At 38.7% G+C, this 20512-nt stretch overlaps 1 protein-coding gene across 1 annotated transcript in view; it reads right to left on the reverse strand.

Annotated features, from left to right (window-relative positions):
* Window positions 1-379: 379 nt before the first annotated feature.
* The window catches only part of LOC112046773 (adipokinetic hormone/corazonin-related peptide receptor variant I-like), a 52425-nt gene continuing 32292 nt past the window's right edge, over window positions 380-20512 (reverse strand). Inside the window, exons 2-9 of the mRNA XM_052886362.1 lie at window positions 20138-20259; window positions 16023-16128; window positions 14290-14494; window positions 8797-8804; window positions 6160-6305; window positions 3109-3299; window positions 1809-1873; window positions 380-878 (exon numbers count right to left, since the gene is read on the reverse strand). Coding sequence (XP_052742322.1) covers window positions 720-878; window positions 1809-1873; window positions 3109-3299; window positions 6160-6305; window positions 8797-8804; window positions 14290-14494; window positions 16023-16128; window positions 20138-20259 — 1002 coding nt within the window. The 3' untranslated portion in view covers window positions 380-719. The remainder of the gene's footprint in view (window positions 879-1808; window positions 1874-3108; window positions 3300-6159; window positions 6306-8796; window positions 8805-14289; window positions 14495-16022; window positions 16129-20137; window positions 20260-20512) is intronic.

The raw sequence follows: 20512 nt of genomic DNA on the forward strand, positions 1-20512 counted from the left end.
AACATCTAACCGTAGATATCATAATTTGCTTCTTATCTGTCTAATTAGATTCTGGATTATTATCATAAAAAAATTAACTTAATTCGTATTATTTTTACACTTAAATATCGGACGACTTCGTCCGCGTGGATTTCAGTTTTCCACTAAGATTTTTTTTAGAACTTTCAAAAGGAAACAATTCTGTCATGTCATGTACATGATTTTTGTGAAACTTTAATCCTTTACGCAGCACACTGCGTAAGCTCTCAAAAGGAAAAAAAATCCCCGATTTTGAAACATTGTTTGGTGGTCATGCTTCATTGGTGCTCTGCTCCTATTGGTCTTAGCGTGATGATATATAAATATAAATGAAATAAAATTTTCGTCTGAATAAAACCTTCCTATTTTTTTAATATTACATAACTTGATCCGGGTAATAATCCTATATTAAAAAGTATAAATAAATATTTTATTATATACATTTAAATTTATCGTTTTACTTTTTACACATCTAGTTTTTACACATCCACTTTTTACATATCCAGTTTTCACACATCCACTTTTTACATATCAAGGTTTTACACATCCAGTTTTGTCATAATAAGTTTTACATATCTACTTACTACTTAACCAGTTTTTACACATCCACTTTTAACATATCCACTTTTTACATATTCAATGTTTACACATCCACTTTTAACATATCCACTTTTACAGATCGTGTTTTACACATATTGTTTTTACACATCCACTTTAGATTGTACGGTAAACACCTCACAGAGCTTCGGCGCCTGCGACTTGGTCTCGCTCCAACTGTGAGGCTCTGAGTTAGCACTTGCCGCAATTAGCGTCGACTCCTGGAAATTCACGTTGTATTGGCGCTTGCAGTTGGGGTACAACTGTTGACAACAAGATAATCATTATAACACAATAATTTTAAATAGTTTAAAAAACTAAAAACTAGCACGCACTAAAAATTACAAGACTAAAAATTACAAGAGTTGTGGTAGCCCAATGTATTTGACCTCTGCCTCTGGTTCTAGAGGGTGTGGTGTCAACTCCGGTCCAGGAAATGCACCTCCAATATTTCAGTTGTGTGCATTTTAAGAAATTAAATCTCTCTACAGATTTATTATAAGTACTAGCAGATGCCCGCGACTTCGCCCCTTCTATTTACATTTTCGATTTTTTTATTTATGAAAAATACAAAATCACAACCCTCCGCTTTTTTTCGCTTGGGTAAAATGCCTTTAGCCGTAGCCACGGTTAAAGGCCCTATTACAAACCCCCGGCCGAAGGCCGGTGTAGAATAAAGTGCGCGGCCGAAAGCCGCGCGTTTTTTGCGTTAGCTTAAAATGCCCAGCCATAGCCACAGTTGGAAGCCCCATTACAAACCCCCGGCCGAAGGCCGGTGTACAATAAAGTGCACGGCCGAAGGCCGCGCGTTTTTTGCGCTTGGGTAAAATGCCCAGCCATAGTCACAGTCGGAAGCCCTATTACAAACCCCCGGCCGAAAGCCGGTGTAGAATAAAGTGCGTGCAAACTTCACAAAACATTATCTCTATATCTATTAGAAACTCATCATCACAAAATCATATCAACAATAATACATAATTAAAACTTTTACCATTTTCTAGTAGCGTCATTGGAGTTGTAGTCCTTTACATCGAGATAACCAATGCATTAGAGAGATAGCTAACATGTCTTTTAAAATAATAACTACGATTGAGACGCAATTAAGAAAATACAAAATATTATTGAAATTGAAAAATTAATAAATATGTCAAAAAAATAAATTACTATAAAAGTCAAATGGACTTTATGCTCACTTTTTTAGTATGTACAGGTGGTTTGGGTACTTTGCAGCTGTAATTGCCCGGGCCCGAGATTATTCCTGTTAACAAAAAAAAACAATTACTTCGTCCCTTTTTTATCTTTGGCTCACGAACGGCTTAATTTTTTTTAATTCTTTACAAGTTAGCCCTTGACCGATGATAAGTGATGATGCAATTAAAGTTGGTAACAGGCTGAGTTGTTAGGCGTAGGATAAAAATCCACGCACATTTCGGTTTCTACTTGACATCCTATCGGAATGTTAAATCGCTTGGCGGTAGTATTTGCTGGTAGGGTGGTAACACGGCCACGGCCGAAGCCTCCGACCAGCCAGACCTGGACTAATTTAGAAAACCTCAATCGGTCCAATCGGGGATCGAACCCAGGACCTCCTTCTTGTAATTCCACCGCACATACTACTGCACCACGTAAATCGTCATATTGATTTTATTTTGCGAATATTTGCCATAATATTTTTCAAATATATGACAGATAGATTAGTCGGAAACTACTGTGATAGGAGTGGGCGCGACAATAGTCCAGAGGACGGCAATCGAACCTCGACCTCTCGATAGTGAGTCCGAATACCCTAGAGGCACGTATCACGTATGAGATTTGATATCGATGCAAGTACCTCATGCGAAAAGCAAGGAATTTGATCTTCACATGTAAGGCTACCAAACCAGTTTATAATTAAACGGAGGGAAGAAACCAATATTGATCATGTTTAAAAAAACAATTGTAAGCTAATATAACTAGTGGACGCCCGCGACTTCGTCCGCGTGGAATTTAGTTTTTACAAATCCCTCGGGAACCATTTTCCGGGATGAAAAATAACCTATGTGTTAATCCAGAGTAAAATCTTCGTTTCAAATTTCAGCCAAATCGGGTCAATAGTTACGACGCACGTTAAAGAGTAACAAACAAACAAACATCCATACAAACTTTCTAGGAAGTAGAATAATAATAATTGATCACACGAAAGAATAGTAAAATACGATGCATAAGAAAAGACTGTGACTTGGGACTATTACTTATTATCCCTGAATAATGTATGGTTCCAATGGGATTTGTACAAAACAGAATTTCATGCAAAAAGCTGGTTCCCGGCAAAGACGTACCGCCAAGCGATTTAAAGTTCCGGTACGATGTTGTATAGAAACCGTAAGTGGATTTTCATTCCACTTCTAAGTTAGCCCACTTCCATTCTAGATTGCATCATAACTTACCAACATGTGAGATTTTGTTATATAGGTTAAAAAAAGGAGTTAAAAATAAAAACTTATTGACACAAACCGTTCTTTTTACAGGAACCGGAACTCGGGACACAGAAGGCTTTTCTTAAGCTCTCCTTGATAATATTCCTGTTGAGGGTGTAGGAGCCGTAGACTAGCGGATCCATGCAGGAGTTGGACACCGCCATGATGAAGAAGAGGTTCTGTATCCTTTCAGACACGAGCACCGCTGACTGTCGGTGGAACATGTACCTGTGATACAATATAATAAAAACATTGTCAAAATGATACAACGTCGGAGTATGTCCGACTAATTTCGAACCAACGGGGACTAAAGTCATGAGCTGGTTCTTGCAACGCCGCACGATCCAAACAGCGACGCAGCGGCGCGCGCCGCCGCTCGCAGCGCGCGTTGGGAGAGTGGCTGAGGGGTGGGGAGTGAAGGTTCCGTTACACTCTCCGAGAACTTACAATTGAATAGTACATAGAGTAGGTATACCCTTACGTATGAATAGTACATAGAGTAGGTATACCCTGGATTACATAACTATAGGCTACTTATTACCTTCCGCGTTCCGCAGGATTTGTTACGATCAGGCCAAACTTTGATATGTAAATGACCATATCATATTATCATGCAAATTTAAAATAAAATTAAAAATTTCTCATAATATCGTACTTAACTTATATTCCCCTACGTAACTTTACATACACTGAATTTGCACTTTAAATATCCAAAACCGGATCAATAAAATTGACATCCAATGGCAGGCGCCCACTGATCCGCATCGTACGTACCGGATGCATGGCATCAAACGGACCGTACGATGATTAGTGGACGCACTTGTATGACTTTCTATACAAAAAATGTCTATATGATTTGATGCGTTGCGTCCGATATGTATTATGAGGAACTGTGGACGCCTGCCATAAAAGGACTCTTTATATTGCTTTGCATGATTTTTTTTTAATTCTTTACAAGTTAGCTCATGACTACAATCTCACCTGATGGTAAGTGATGATGCAGTCTGAGATGGAAGCGGGCTAACTTGTTAGGAGGAGGATGAAAATCCACACCCTGTTCGGTTTCTACATGGCATCGTACCGGAACGCTAAATCGTTTGGCGGTACGTCTTTGCCGGTAGAATGGTAACTAGCCACGGCCGAAGCCTCCCACCAGCCACGAGGATCATTCGACGTTAAGTGATTAACGCTGCCCTCGCACAATTTTGTAACATCCGAGGCATTGCTAATAAAATGCTTACAGTTACCGTCGGCCTTTGAAGGATTTTGTTTACACGTGCCTTAAATAGCCTCCTAATAAAACAGTTTGGAACGTTTAGAATACGTTTAGGGACATTTTGTGCCTGTAAAACTACTATTGTGGTAGGTCTTTTTAACCCTGTAAATTTTGACTTAGCTTAAAACTTTATTGTTTCAGTGAAACTAGATCAAAGTGAAAGACTTTTACGAACTTAAAAATTGACCTTTACAGACGAAGAATGTTTCCAAGATTCAGTAAAGACGACTGGAGTGCTCCATTAATCATTGAGAAGTTTCGTCCGTATTAAGTATCTAAGGTCAGTAGGGCACGTCGTAACGAATTGACAAATCCTGCATCAAATGGGTCACTCTAAAAGTTTGAAACTTTTGAACATCTTTAAGAATAGAGAAACCCTCAGACTAGTTAATAAAATAGAAGGGTTCCTATTTACACCATTAACTTATTGATGTCAATGTCTTGAACGCATTATTTCCAAATAGCTTAGAGGACAGATAGAAACTCATTCTCCTCAAACGAGATAAGTTAAGGACAGACAAACAATTTCCAATTCTAGGAATGATTGACATTACTCTGCGCAGAGCCTATAAGGAGGGAAACGAGACACCGCTAGACGTTATGCTCAGTTACAGAGGCATAACGGAATAACGAGCAACTTACTTTGGTTCTTTAGCAACACTCCACGAGGCTATCGGCGACCCGTGCACCCTGTTAAGCTTATGGAGCGAGCTCGGTTGGGTAGAGTGAATCCAGCAGGGACCTACACCGAAGGACCCTCGTGCATCGGCTAATAACATGACCAAGTTCGGAAACGACCCAGAAGAAAGAAGAGGGGACAGATAGATGATCCATCTGATGTAGAGTGGAAAATCATCATTTATTTTGCCGGCATGCATGTACAACCTGAATGCTCGGCTACCCTTAAGACCCTTCACAGTAATGCTGCATAGGGGCAGAAATAGCGGTAATTATACTCGGAGCGTATGTAACTACACGTTTAGCATCATGGGTTCCCATGCTGTTACGGAAACAGTGATGTATTAGTAAGCTTAAGTAAGTAAGTAAGCTTAAGCTTAAGTAAGCTTTTGACGACTTCCATGGTGCAGTGGTATGCGCGGTGGATTTACAAGACGGATTAGGTTCGATCCCCGGCTGGACCGATTGAGATTTTCTTAATTGGTCCAGATCTGATTAGTGGGAGGCACGGCACGATGCCGTGTAGAAACCGAAAGGGGTGTGGATTTTCATGTTCCTCCTAACAAGTAAGCCCGCTTCCATCTTAGATTATATTATCACTTACCATATCAGGTGAGATTGTAGTAAAGGGCTAACTTGTAAACAATAAAAAAAACCTTCAGATTGCATCACATATATGCTACTTATGGACATAAATGAACAGAGCGGTACTTATATCTCGAAGCGTAAGGCTCAGTCCAGAAAGGGCGAATTCACCGCGATTCTTTCGCGTGTATTACGCGCTTACCGTTGCGTCCACAAGGTGCGTACCAACGCGCGAGTATTTGGGGAGGAATTCAGTACGAAACATGGAGTTAAATATCTCTCTCTATAGTTCGCGCGTTAACAATAACTGGACGTAACAAGGCGTCCCTAGTATCTCGACTCGCATGCAATACGCGCGAATCAAGCGCCTGTCGAGAGTCTGGCGTAGTGCACGCGATTTACGCGCGTATTTAGAATTCGTGCGATGCTTGTGGACGCGATTTATTAATATCTAGTACTTTGACAACGCGCGTATGAATTTGCGCGATAGTAACGACACCTTTTTTCCTTTGCTGTTACGAAAACAGTGCAATGTTAGTAAGCTCTTACCACAAAGTCATAGTCGCGTAGGGAAGCCAACAGAGGGCGAACACGCTGACTATAGTGACAGTCATCCGAAGCGTTCGTCGTCTCGCGCGGGCCAACGGGCGCTGGTCAGACCTTCTCAGTTGTATTCTGCCGACATCAGGTACCGACTTACCTACACAAAACAGATGTTTATAATAATCATTGTTGTACACACCATCGACATGCAAGAGTTTATTGGAGTTGATGGAATTATTACGACAGCCGGATACAGGGTCCCTGAAAAGAAAGAAAGAAAGAAGAAAGAAAATAAATTTATTCATATCTAAAAGTTACAGACAGTCAATAAATACCCTATCCTTATGGATGGAAAACGTATAGCGATCCCTTTAGGAGGTTATAGTAGGAATCATTAGCTATCAAATTGAATTAGGTTACACGTTATGCTAACATGGAAAAAATGTACCGATTTCGAAAAACAGGCTTTTTACTTTTTTTTAAATGTGGATTTCAAAGTGGAATATTAAATAAAATTTTCGTATTAAGTATTGATTTTGGTGTTTTTAGATTGGTAACAACCTATCATATAATAATAATACAAAAAAGAATACAAAAGTTGTATTGTTTTTGAATTATGACTTTATTATGTCATTTTAAAATGTTTTTCTGTATTTAAACAAATTTAAATTTTTAAAATCTCGTTAGATATCTAATAAGACATGCTTATTTTTAAACTGCTATGCAGATAAAGTGGCTAGGTATTTATTTGAAATTATTTGAGCGACGCAAGGGGATCTGATATGTACTTAGAGTAATCTTACTCTAAGAGTCAAATGTCAAAACAGTACCAATACGGTGCTGAGTAGGTTAAGTGTGTAATTAAGTGAAAAGTGACTAAATAAATCACTAATTCTTGATAGTGCATTCATCATCATCATCATATCAGCCGATGGACGTCCACTGCAGGACATAGGCCTTTTGTAGGGACTTCCAAACATCACGATTCTGAGCAACCTGCATGCTGCGAATCCCTGCGGCTCGCTTGATGTCGTCAGTCCACCTGGTGGGGGGTCGGCCAACACTGCGCTTACTAGTGCAGGGTCGCCATTCCAGCACTTTGGGACCCCAACGTCCATCGGCTCTTTAAACTATGTGCCCCGCCCATTGCCACTTCAGCTTCGCAACTCGTTGAGCTATGTCGGTGATTTTGGTTCTTCTGCAGATCTCCGCAGATTCGATCACGCAGAGATACTCCTAACATAGCTCGTTCCATCGCCCGCTGTGTGATTCTGAGCCTTCTTATGAGGCCCATAGTAGATAGTGCATTACAATCATCATTATCAACCAATATTTTCAGCTTACAGGGCCAGGCATCCCTCCATAAGGAGATAGCCCGGAATGGCGGTGTCGCTTTTTGCTGAGTAATTCGATCAACCCTCAATTTATACACCTTAATACGAGTTACTACCACACAAATATTGGCCAAGTTTCTTTTGCAAGTAATATTCCGTTATTATGTTATAATATAATCCTGGACATGGTTTATGAGGGGTTTATTCCGAGAAAGGCCAATTGTCTACATCACGTATAAAGGCGCCCTCTTAATCCTGAGCATTGAATGGAAGAGGGCGTTACTTTGCCGAATTGGCTGACAGATTTATAGTGGGCGCTTAGAGATATTTCTTTGACCCAGTCATCTTTGGAATTCACATTGGAATTTGAGATACTAGCCAAACTAGCTGAATTTCAGTAATATTATAAACGTGAAAGTTTGAATGTTTCGTACATGTAGAGCCTTGATAGCCCAGTGGATATGACCTCTGCCTCCGATTCCGGAGGGTGTGGGTTCGAATCCGGTCCGGTGCATACATCTCCAACTTTTCAGTTGTGTGCATTTTAAGAAATATCACGTGTCTCAAACGGTGAAGGAAAACATCGTGAGGAAACCTGCACACCAGAAAATTTCTTAATTCTCTGCGTGTGTGAAGTCTGCCAATCCGCATTGGGCCAGCGTGGTGGGCTATTGGCTTAACCCTTCTCATTCTGAGAGGAGACTCGAGCTCAGCTGTGAGCCGTATATAGGTTGATAACGACGACGACGGCATGTACATATTTATAAGTTTGGCCACTTAGACACTACAAGGGTATGTATCCCTCCTTGTAGGAACTTTAGAAGCATAGATTTTTCCGGGCTTCAGGTGATAAAATTATTGATTCTGTAACTATCACTGATAGCGTTGATAATAATGACTGATGTTATGCCAGTGAAGTAAATTCTTTATCGTACTATAGGTCCGTATTAATGGGTTGTGACCTTTGAATTTACTACGTTAAAGCAGCAAAGCAAAAATATAAATGAATTATTCTTGTAAAAGAAAACTTCAGTTCTTAAAAGTGTTTGACATTCCATTAACGGTAAAGTGCTTATTTCAGTAGTATTTTTCTAGTAGCTTGCGATCACTGAATGCTATTTTTATTATCTTTGTACCTACGTGATTTTACGTATTTAGGTACCATCGGATTTGTTTTATTTATATTTTAACACTCGCTGATAGATAGTGTATTGTTTAAGTATATTTATTTATTTATTTGCTGAGATCACACCTGATTTTTAGTGACAATGCAAACTAAGATAGAAGCGGGCTTACTTGAATGAGGTACTAGTTTTTCTATAGCTTGGAAACTTCGTTCGATTAATGAAAAACCCACGACTGATGCACCTCACTTCCCCGCACGCACGATTTCACACCCACGCAGTCTCCCCCCCCCCCTCCCCGTCGCCCGCATATCAAGGGAGTGTCATCAATGAACTTGCTAGACTATACCATACCTCTGACGGTTTCTACGCGGCACCTTACCAGAACGCTAAATCACTATTACATTATTTGCCTTAAAAGTGTTAGCTAATCACGCCTAAGTCAAACCAGACCTGCATGGCTATTCTCTAACGATGTTTTGTATAACTCGCAAGTGCGAGTTTCGAATTCACCGCTATATTACTCATTCTATAGTATCGTGTTAAACAGAGACAGATAGAGGTGAATGTGAAACTCGCACTTGCGAGTTATAAAAATAGTTATAGAATAGCCTAGCTGAGCTAATTTAGAAAACTTGAATTCCTAAATTGGGCCGAGCCGAGCCGATTGACCTATTTTTCGTATTCAGTACAGCTCATTGTTAACAAAAATCATAACACCAACTGGGCAATGTCATATACCATTCTATGATATCCACGAAATAGGCACCAGATGACAAGTTTTATTAGTTAACATTAAATAAATATTGAATACGAAATCACGTAACTTATTAATTACTAACAATAGCTAGTTGCTAAATTTCGTATATGTCCACTAACATACGTCAAAGTTAATGAATTGGCCTGTTGATCCCATCAAAACATTAAAAACTATTATTTACTATGATTATGACTTATGAGTATCATATATGAAAGAGATCGCTTGTTAGCGATAAGGTCACCTATTGTGCATTTTGTATTTTTTTTTATTGTATTGTGTTTGTGGTGTAGTAAAGTATATTTTCTTTCATTCTTTCTTTATACTCGCACTCCAAGTTACAAATCTTCTATATATTTATTTTTTGCCTTTCATTGGAATAGCTTATAAATCCTTTCACGGTCCTCAGTAACGATACTCGGATATCTCTGCTAATGAGTATATAACACCCCAGATGGGACTGAACATAATCCGTTGAGAGTACCCCATAACATCGATAGGTATATCAAGCAGAAATTCTGAAATAGATTAATGATGTTCACTTGAGCTATCCTAATATAATACTGTGTTTCGTTAACGGTTGCATAACAGTAATGCTACCGATGTTTTTATAATGTATCTTTATCTATATTTACCAAACCCAGAAGCGGATTTAAAAAAATAAGAAAACCAATTATAAACAAAGGTTATCTATATCTATACTAATATTATAAAGAGGTAAAGTTTGTAAGTTTGTCACATTTTTAAAATGGGGTAATCTTCGTAACTACTGGTTCGATTTCAAAAATTCTTTCACCAGTAGAATGCTACATTATCGGGGAGTGCTATAGGCTATATTTTATATCGGTATCATATATATTAGCCGAGTTATCACAGTTTTTGTCATACAGGTCGGACCGATAATCCTCTTAAGCAGACTTATTCGCATGCGCTGCCTTAACCATTGTGTAAAATTGAAATTAATGTATGGAGGCTTTATGTATCTTTAAAAGTTCTACAAAAAAGTCCGCGACACCATATATCTATCTTCTATATATTAGAAGATATAGTACCTTTTGTGTTTTAAAAATTATAAATTTTATATACTTAGGTTTGCGTCATTATTTATGCTACTTAACTTAAATCCTTATCAAAATAAATCAAGGATATAATGGAGATAAGATTTGCCCTTTATAGTATGTTAATTAGTTAAATAGTTTCGGAGATAATACAAAATTTCTAAAAGACGCAGAATTTCCGCTACATGACGCCCCGCGCTTTCAATTACGTAGTTCCCGTTCCCGTGTGAATATGGGGATCAAACATAGCCTATGACACTCGCAAATAACGTAGCTTACTACTGGTAAAAGAATTTTCTAAATCGGTCCAGTAGATCCAGAGATTACCCCTCTTTAGTTTCTTGGGAAATAGTCCTTTGGTCATCGCACCACGCTCAAAGGGCAGGACCGATTTTGCTAAAGGTAGGGGAAGGGTAGGGGTAAGGTAGGGAAGGTGTAGGGTACGAGTAGGTTAGGGTAGGGTAGGGGTAGTGTAGGGGTAGGGTAGAGGTAGGGGTACGATAGGGAAGGGTATGATAGAGGTAGGCTAGGGAAGGGGTAGGGTACGAGTAGGGTAGAGTACGGGTAGGATACGAGTAAGGTAGGGGTAGGGTAAGGGTAGGGTAGAGGTAAGGCAGGGGTAGGGTAGGGTTATGGTTAGCGGAAAAGTAGGGGCACAGTAGGGTTGGGTAGGTTTAGGTAGGGAGTAGGGTAAGGTAGGGGTAGGGAAGATGTGTACACAAGTAAAAGCGAAAGCGAAAGCATGACCACTATCACAATAATATTTAAAAGACGAAAGTTTGTGTGTGTGTATTTTTGTTCCTCCTTTACGCTGCGGCTGCTAAAGCGATTTGGATGAAATTTGGAATGGAAATAGATTTTATTCTGGATTAACACATTGGCTACTTTTCATCCCGGAAAAATCCATGGTTTCCGAGGGATTTTTAAAAAAACTAATTTTACGCGGACGAAGTCGCGGGCGTCCGCTAGTAATATATAAAGCCGGATTTATATTTGTCTGTCATGATGTGACGCATCAGAATAGAATCGGTTTCATACATTTTGTATGCGACGCATCAGAGGGCCTAGTGGCAGTTTGATACTGTTACTGTCACGTAACGTAAACGCGAATTTCTGCGAAATTGAAACAGCGCCATCTAGTGGCACTACTGCACAACTGTTTCAATTCCATATAAATTTGCGTTTACCTACGGTGACGACGAGGACGACGCAACCACCGGACTTTACACCGTCCTTGCGCAGGATAGCGACGACGTACGTATGATACCGATTCTGTTCTGATGCGTCACGGCACGTCACGTCAGACAAATGTAAATACGCCTTAACTTCTACCAGGACAATTTAACGACACGTCAAAATGTAACCAAAACAAACCCTTGAAGTTGAATGGCAGAAAATAGCCTTGAGCAGTCCTAGAGGCTTGTGGCTCTGGGTGCAGACTTAAGGGATCTCTTTGGGTTAGCCAACACTCACTTTCACTGTTGTGAAAGTGATATCCCCATTATATTTATTTATAAGTATTTCTCCCCACCTATCCCAAATAATACATGAAGGATTACACAATAAGAGACGTATACGGATCGAACGCCACGAGAACGTCGAGCGCCTTATATAACCAGTCGCTCCCACTCTCTAACTCCCACTCTTTACGGAACAACTCGCGCCACCTAGTGTTGGCACGAGATAGTCGAGTGTCGTCATATCCTTCTCAGATTACTCTTTTGTCACAATATAGTATCGTGTTAGACAGAGAAATTGGCGAATTCGTATAATAATGACCAGCATGGTGGTCTATTGGTCTAACCTCTCTCATTCTGAGAGGAGACTCTAGCTCAATAGTGAACCGAAAATGGGTTGATAATAATGATGATGATGAAGGTTTGTATGGTTGTAGGGGTTTATGTCTAGATCATCTGAAGCTATTTTGAAAATTATTTTACTAATAGAAAGCTACATTTTCACCGAGTAACGTAAACTATATTTTATCCTCGTATTCTCTCGCAACTACTACGCAAGTAAAACTACGAGGCGTCTTCTAGTATATACTTATAAAGAAGTCACATTTAAAAGAGCTCTGTGCCTAGTGGGAATTTTCAATGTTTTCATACTGTTACTATCGCGTTAACATAAACGCGAATTTGTATGGAATTGAAACAGTTGTGAAGTAATGCCAGTAGATGGCGCTGTTTACGTTAACGTGATCGTTATTAAACTGCCACTAGGCCCTTAGGAGGGTTTTAAAACAAAATTATATGAGTACGACAATTCTGTAAAAAAAAATATGATAGACGTCAGAAAACAATAGACAAGAACTCAAACAAAATTATTAAACTGTAACAATTAATAATAAATTATTATTCATATTTGAAACAATATGAAATCAAGGTAATAATCGTGATTAATAAATTCAGTTACCACAAAACACAAAGGAGGATCCTAATCACTGTCCCGGGATAATTTTAGTTTTAATAGCTCCTCAACTAGCGGCCGGAATCAATTCTGAGAGGTCATGATTTTTATACCTATTAGCTCGACTACAATGGGGATGATGAGTTATGACTAGGTTTTAATATTTTATTGATTTTCATGAGACTTTCATGTAAATAAGGACAATATCAACTAATTAATACTCGTACATGAAAATGAAGCTTGCTTGGATGTTTGTAAAATAAATAATATTTTTTTTTTTAGCCCTTGACTACAATCTCACCTGATGGTAAGTGATGATGCAGTCTAAGATGGAAGCGGGATAACTTGTTAGGAGGAGGATGAAAATCCACACCCCTTTCGGTTTCTGCACGGCATCGTACCGGAACGCTAAATCGCTTGGCGGTACGTCTTTGCCGGTAGGGTGGTAACTAGCCACGGCCGAAGCCTCCCACCAGCCAGACCTGGACTAATTAAGAAAATCTCAATATGCCCAGCCGGGGATCGAACCCAGGACCTCCGTTTTGTCCACCGCGCATACCACTGCGCTACGGAGGCCGTCGCAATATATAATTTCAAAGTTTTATTTTTGCTCACTATTGAGCACGAGTCTCCTTCCAGAATGCTCTCATTCTGACTATTTACTAGAGAGTTTAAACCGTTTAGGATTGACAGACTTCACACACGTAGAAAATTAAGGAAAATCTCCGGTGTGCAGGTTTCCCCGCGATATTTTTCCTTCACGTTTGAGACGCGTGATATTAAATTTCTTAAAATGCACAAAGTTGTGTGTGTATAATCTGGAACAGATTCGAACCTGCGTCCGGGTTCGAATCTGTTCAAATCGAAGGCAGAGGTTATATCCACTGGGATATCACGGCTGACAAAACACTTTTAGTACACTAACTGACGCCGCGCGATTTTACCCGCGTGGTTACCGTTCCCATATGAATATGGGGATAATATATTTCCTTCCTTGGTAAATGGGCTATCTAACACTGAAAGAATTTTTTAAATCGGACCAGTAGTTCCTGAGATTAGCGCGTTCAATCAAACAAACAAACAAACTCTTCAGCTTTATAATATTAGTGTAGATTAGTGTAGATATGTTTTCTGTGCTTATAGCAACAACATTATAATACATATTTATGACTATTAATATTAGGGGTTAAAGTATGAAATTGCCGATTAAAATATAAATTGTTTATTTTTTAATTTTTAACAAATTTATTTAATCAAAATAGTTTTAATATTATCTATACATTGCTGCCATCTAATGGGAAGGTCATTAATGCCTTTGCGATAGAACTCCGACGATCTAGACTGCACAGACTGTGTGAAAGTATTTTGTACTGCCTCCTGGGAAGAAAACTTCTAGTCACGTATTACAATAACCCATGTTTAACAATTAATCATTTATTATAAGAGCTATTTACCTGAAATTTCCTTGGAGTTTGTATTTATTTCCCAGAAAATACAAGCGTAGCACACTGTTATCACAATCAGCGGGAAGAAATACATCGCGAATAACACGAGGACGTTATAGGCTTGCTCGTGTTGATCATTTGCGAAGGCTTCAAACGATACGCACTGCTCGAAGCTCGGCACCTTGGGGTGTTTCTTCACACGGAAGATTAGACTCTGAGAAACAGAAAATAGAGTTTATTTTCCACTACCCTAACTCAAAGGACATTATAATACAAACACATCAATTCTTTTTATATTTCCGTTTATATTTTTAGAAGTACACCTTTCTTATATAAAATTTTATGCGTTGACTGTTTTGTTTTTTTTTATCAGTTGTATGTTAGCGATCTGCTATACTGCGATCTCACCTGATGTTAAGTGATGATGCAGTTTTAGATGGAAGCGGGCTAACTTGGAAGAGATACAAGTTTATTCGACCCATACCTCATACGTTTTCTACACGACATCGTACCGGAACGTTAAATCGCTTGGCGGTACATCTTTGCCGGTAGGGTGGTAACTAGCCATGGACGATGCTTACCACCAGTCCAGGCCAGGAGGGCTATTCTGTAAAAATGTTTTGTATAACTCGTAAGTGCGAGTTTCGAATTCATCTTTCTGATAAACAGAGAGAGATATAGGTGAATTCGTATCTCGCACTTGCGAGTTTACAAACCAGAGAACTGCTGAGCCAAGTGAGAAATTATACAATCCTAAACTGACCCGAGGTGGGAATCAAACCCAAGACCTCTTTGTTGAACAACTGCACCAGATAAATCGTCAAAAGCCGTAAAAAACGTTTAACTATGTATCCTAACCGAAAACCTAAGTAACCAATTTTATCTAAAGATTAAATAAGAACATTGTAGACTTTCTGTGTTAATATCTAAAGGGTTTTGTTAAAACATTACTATCAAGTTCGATCGGCTGAGCCGATTGAGATTTTCTTAATTGGTCCAGGAGGTGAGATTGTAGTCAAGGGCCAACTTGTAAAGAATAAAAAAAAATAAACTTGCCGCGTTTGTAAAATGAATCTACTTCACGAGTTTTAACCCTTTAAAGACCTTTGTAAATATTTATTTTCCTAAGTAATCTACATATATGGTTTCACTCACCTACAGTGGGATTTCGCAAGAATTTAAACACACGTGTAGAGCCTAAATAAATATTATGACCACATACATACATAACATACTTTCAATATACAGACTATACACGTGGATAGAGAATAATATCATCATATCAGCTGATGGACGTCCACTGCAGGATATAGGCCTTTTGTAGGGACTTCCAAACATCACGATACTAAGCCATCTGCATCCAGCGAATCCCTGCGACTCGCTTGATGTCGTCAGTTCAACTGGTGGGGGGTCGGCCAACACTGCGCTTACTAGTGCGGGGTCGCCATTCCAGCACTTTGGGACCCTAACGTCCAACTCTTCGAACTATGTGCCCCGCCCATTGCCACTTCAGCTTCGTAACTCGTTGAACTATGTCGGTGACTTTGGTTCTTCTGCGGATCTCCTCATTTCTGATTCGATCACGCAGAGACTCCACGCATAGCTCGCTCCATCGCCCGCTGAGTGACTTTGAGCCTTCTACCACGTCTCTCTGAATGTCAAATCTCACTGTATACCGCGGATCTTTAGTTAAATATTTAAAAATCATATAAAATATTATCGTGCCATAAACAAAAACTCACTTGAGGCAAACTGCAGAGTAGCGCGATGAACCACGCAAACCAAAGCATTGTTTTACTTCGGTTCCTCGCCACTGCCAGACGGAGTGGGTAAAGCACAGCAAAAAACCTGAAACAAAAATCATGTTAAAATAAATTGTTAAGTCTAAGGTCTACCATATCGCTACCATACATCAATGCTTATACTTATAATAAAATTGTAACAGGTCGAATTCTGTACATTGAACATATTTTGAAAATTTTAGTTGGAGGGCATTATATAATCGACTGAGAGCCGTGATAGCCCAGTGGATATGACCTCTGCCTCCGATTCCGGAGGGTGTGGGTTCAGTGTGCATTTTAAGAAATTAAATATCACGTGTCTCAAACGGTGAAGGAAAATATCGTGAGGAAACCTGCAAACCAGAGAATTTATTAATTCTCTGCGTGTGTGAAGTCTGTAAATACGCATTGTGCCAGCGTGGTGGACTATTAGCCTAACCCCTCTCATTCTGAGAGGAGACTCGAGCTCAGCAGTGAGCTGTATATGGGTTGATAAGGATTATAATCGATAATTAAGCGGTTTTTTTTTTGTTTTTTGTCTGCCTGTCTGCCGGTCTGTCTGTATTTTTAATGTTGATGGAGCATAACGCTGAAATTACTTATTAAATTTACATGAAACTTGGCACGATTTGAGAGTAATCAAAAAAAGCATACGTAGTAACATAAACGATGCTTTTAATCGTGAAAATAAAATCAGAAAGGGTATGAAACAGGGGCTGAAAGTTTGAATGGAAAATCCTTTATTTTTCTAAAGCAAACCAAAAATACAAAAAATAACGTCATGTTTCAAAATTGTGTATTGTAATTTTTTTTTTAATGGGTTGTAGTTTCTTTAATATAAATCGTTCATGTTTTAAGTTTTAGTCTGACTAGTGGACTATTGACATAACACGTGCGGAAACATAAATAAATAGGGGTGAAATAGGGGTTGAAAGTGTACATCAATTTCCACGCGGACGAAGTCCGCTAGTTTTCAAATAGTCTAATAGCTAACCTTTGCAAACCTACAAAAAGCTAAAATATTACAACCTTCCAAGCTTCGTGCTTTCGTACAATTACAACATGAAAAATGACGCACTTTTCGGGGATAACTGGGATCACAGTAAATCAGAGTCTTGGGAAAAATTATAGATCTTTTTTTTTGGCAATAAATATTTGTAAAAAGAAAAAATTCTCTGCGTGTGTGAAGAAATTTATATGTATAAATCACTAATTAGAAAATAAAATGAACGATACCCAATTCTACACGATCTATAAAGTATTCAGGAATCACTATAAATATCTATTATTCTAGAGAATAATAGTTAAAAAGAATAAAAATTAGTATTATTTTACTAATTAGCAGTAACTAAAATAGATTGGAAATTAGAAATTAGTTTGGTCGTTGCAAGAACCAGCTCATGACTAAGGGCCCCGTATGGGTTCGAAACTAGTCGGGCATACTCCGACCTAATATCACGTGAGTTTTAGCCGTGTTTCATAGACAACTAATATAACTATGTGTTAGAAATTAGTAGCATCAGCAAATTTTTCCCATAAAAAATTCATCTAAGTGTACAACTCTTCCCTCCAGTATAAGTGTAAACTAAAAAAAAAAATCAAACCGATCAAGTAATTTTCTGGTTTCAGTACCTAACTAACAGCTATTAATTTTACATACGATGGAAGATAATTATAAAGAACATAATAATAGTCTAGTTAAAATTGCACACAAAATTGATAATGTTTTTTTTTTTTTTTATTCTTTACAAGTTAGCCCTTGACTACAATCACACCTGATGGTAAGTGATGATGCAGTCTAAGATGGAAGCGGGCTAACTTGTTAGGAGAAGGATGAAAATCCACACCCCTTTCGGTTTCTACACGACATCGTACCGGAACGCTAAGTCGTTTGGCGGTGCGTCTTTGTCGGTAGGGTGGTAACTAGCCACGACCGAAGCCTCCCACCAGCCAGACCTGGACTAATTAAGAAAACCTCAATCGGCCCAGCCGGGGATCGAACCCAGGACCTCCGTCTTGTAAATCCACCGCGCATACCACTGCGCCACGGAGGCCGTCAAACATGTAACATTAGAATAGATAATTCAGGCCGCAGACAAAATTTGCCCAATCATCCCAGTAACGCCATACAGGATTACAAGGCCGATATTATGTGTGAGTAATTTTATCCTAAAAATCCTTTAAGAAAGGCTGCCTATTTTGGCAGAGGTTTGTAGGCCGAATTATAATAAATGATGTGTCAATTGAATTTGTTACATTGCAACCACTAATGCAGCCAATTCACTTCATAAGAAATATTATCTATACTTTCATAATAGCTATTGCCAAATAGCAACTAGTAGATATAATTATAACATGAAATTGAAAATTATGAAAAAGCCCCCAATGTCATGAAATTATTAATTACACTCTCATCAGTATTCTCTTTCATATACACACTCCCTACTCTAGTACGTATATTTGCAAACATTCGGTTATTCTTCCCAATTTCACCTGCCACAACTTTTAAATGGCTCTAACGATTTTCATCAAACATTTCTAAAACAAATCATCATTATCAACCCATATTCGGCTCACTGCTGAACTCGAGTCTCCTCTCAGAATGAGAGGGGTTAGGCCAATAGTCCACCACGCTGGCCCAATGCGGATTGGCAGACTTCACACACACAGAGAATTAAGAAAATTCTCTGCCTACGCCTTCCGGAATCGGAGGCAGAGGTTATATCCACTGGGCTATCACGGCTCTAAAACAAATAAGTCCCCTTTATTACGATTTCAAAACGAAATTATAATATAGATTCTACAATTAAAACATACGTTACTTCTTATACCAGAAAATTTATAGTCACCAAATTTCACGTGGGTGAAGTCGCTGGTATTAACTAGTCTTAAATAAATAGAATTTCACAAGGATTGGGTGTCCATTAGTATAAAAATAAAGCTTACATGCCTAGAATGTCAAGACGGTCAAGTAGTACTCAAATAAGAGACCCTTAAATTACAGAGTAAACCTCTTTCGCGGAAAACCCTTTTTGGAGTAAATTTCTGAATTTTACCGCGGCTTATAGCCTCGACTGGTTACAGAAGGGCTAGCTAATGATTGCGCAAAAAATTCGCCTTGGCCTGGCTTTTAGAAAAATGTAGTCAGTATTCTTACCACCATTCCACGTGGGTATTTGTACAGCTATTAAGAAAATTTTCTTATTATATTATTTCCCAATAAGGATTAAATAAGATAAAGCGAGGATAATAAAATGTTTTAACAACCTGCTGAACTCCTGATAGCGGATTTCGCCCTGATTACTTCTAATATTTTCGAAATATACGTTTTTATTTACGACAACGCGGAGGAAGTTTTATGTTATAAATCGTTTTATCACTGTTTTTTTTTTTCAATTGTTCGTCGATATAAATGTGGTACTCAGTGGCGTCCACAGTCTTTAACTAGGGTTAGGCTTAATAGGTACAGACTAAATAGAAAAGTCCCTCTTCAATATAGGATCATAATGACTCCGGAAGATTTCACTTAATGTTTCTTATGATATAGGTACGAGTATGTAAATATTTCCACGAGGATTTCCTCCTACAATATAAAAATGTATATAAAAATATTAATTTGGTTAAATATAACCCTGTTGTATATTTGTTTATATTTTATCGACCGTAACGACTTGCCTTTTTGACAGCTTTACTATTAAAGCACAAGTAGTACTTCAACAAAAAGCTATACGTATAAAAAAAAACGTATCGTGACGGCCCCGTGGCGGTATTGTATGCGCCGTGGATTTACAAGACGGAGGTCCTGAGTTCGATCCTCGGCTAGGCTGATTGGGATTTTCTTAATTGGTCCAGGTCTGGCTGGTGGGAGGCGTACCGCCAAGCGATTTAGCGTTCCGGTACGATGTCGTGTAGAAACCGAAAGGGGTGTGTATTTTCATCCTCCTCCTAACAAGTTAGCCTGCTTTCATCTTAGATTGCATTATCACTTACCATCAATGAGGTTGTAGTCAAGTGCTAACTTATAAAGAACAAAAAAAAAAATTAAAAAAAAGTTCGCCATAGGTATGATAACTCACCTATCCAGAGATATGCAGACTAAAACATTCGACGATAAATAGAGGCCGAATGGACGCAGGACGAGAAAAACTTTGCAGGCCGAGTTCCCCGCCAGCCACGCGTTCGTGGTACGCCACGCGATCTAAAACAAGTACACAAGTTCATTATAATATTTGAAACATTTAGACAAAGCATTCACCAATAGAAAGTGAAGGTACAACGAAGTATTTATTGAAATACCGAGAAACTTTGATCATGGCAAACATCATATAGATACTGGTATGCGTCTCGTAAGGCATCTTACGCACTAGGCAGCCATGAGTAATGGCTGCGACCAATGATAATTTTATACTATAGATCGGTTACACCCCTACAAAATCACCGCAAAAAGTGAT

This window comes from Bicyclus anynana, chromosome 17, assembly GCF_947172395.1.
Source record: "Bicyclus anynana chromosome 17, ilBicAnyn1.1, whole genome shotgun sequence".
NCBI lineage: Eukaryota > Metazoa > Arthropoda > Insecta > Lepidoptera > Nymphalidae > Bicyclus > Bicyclus anynana.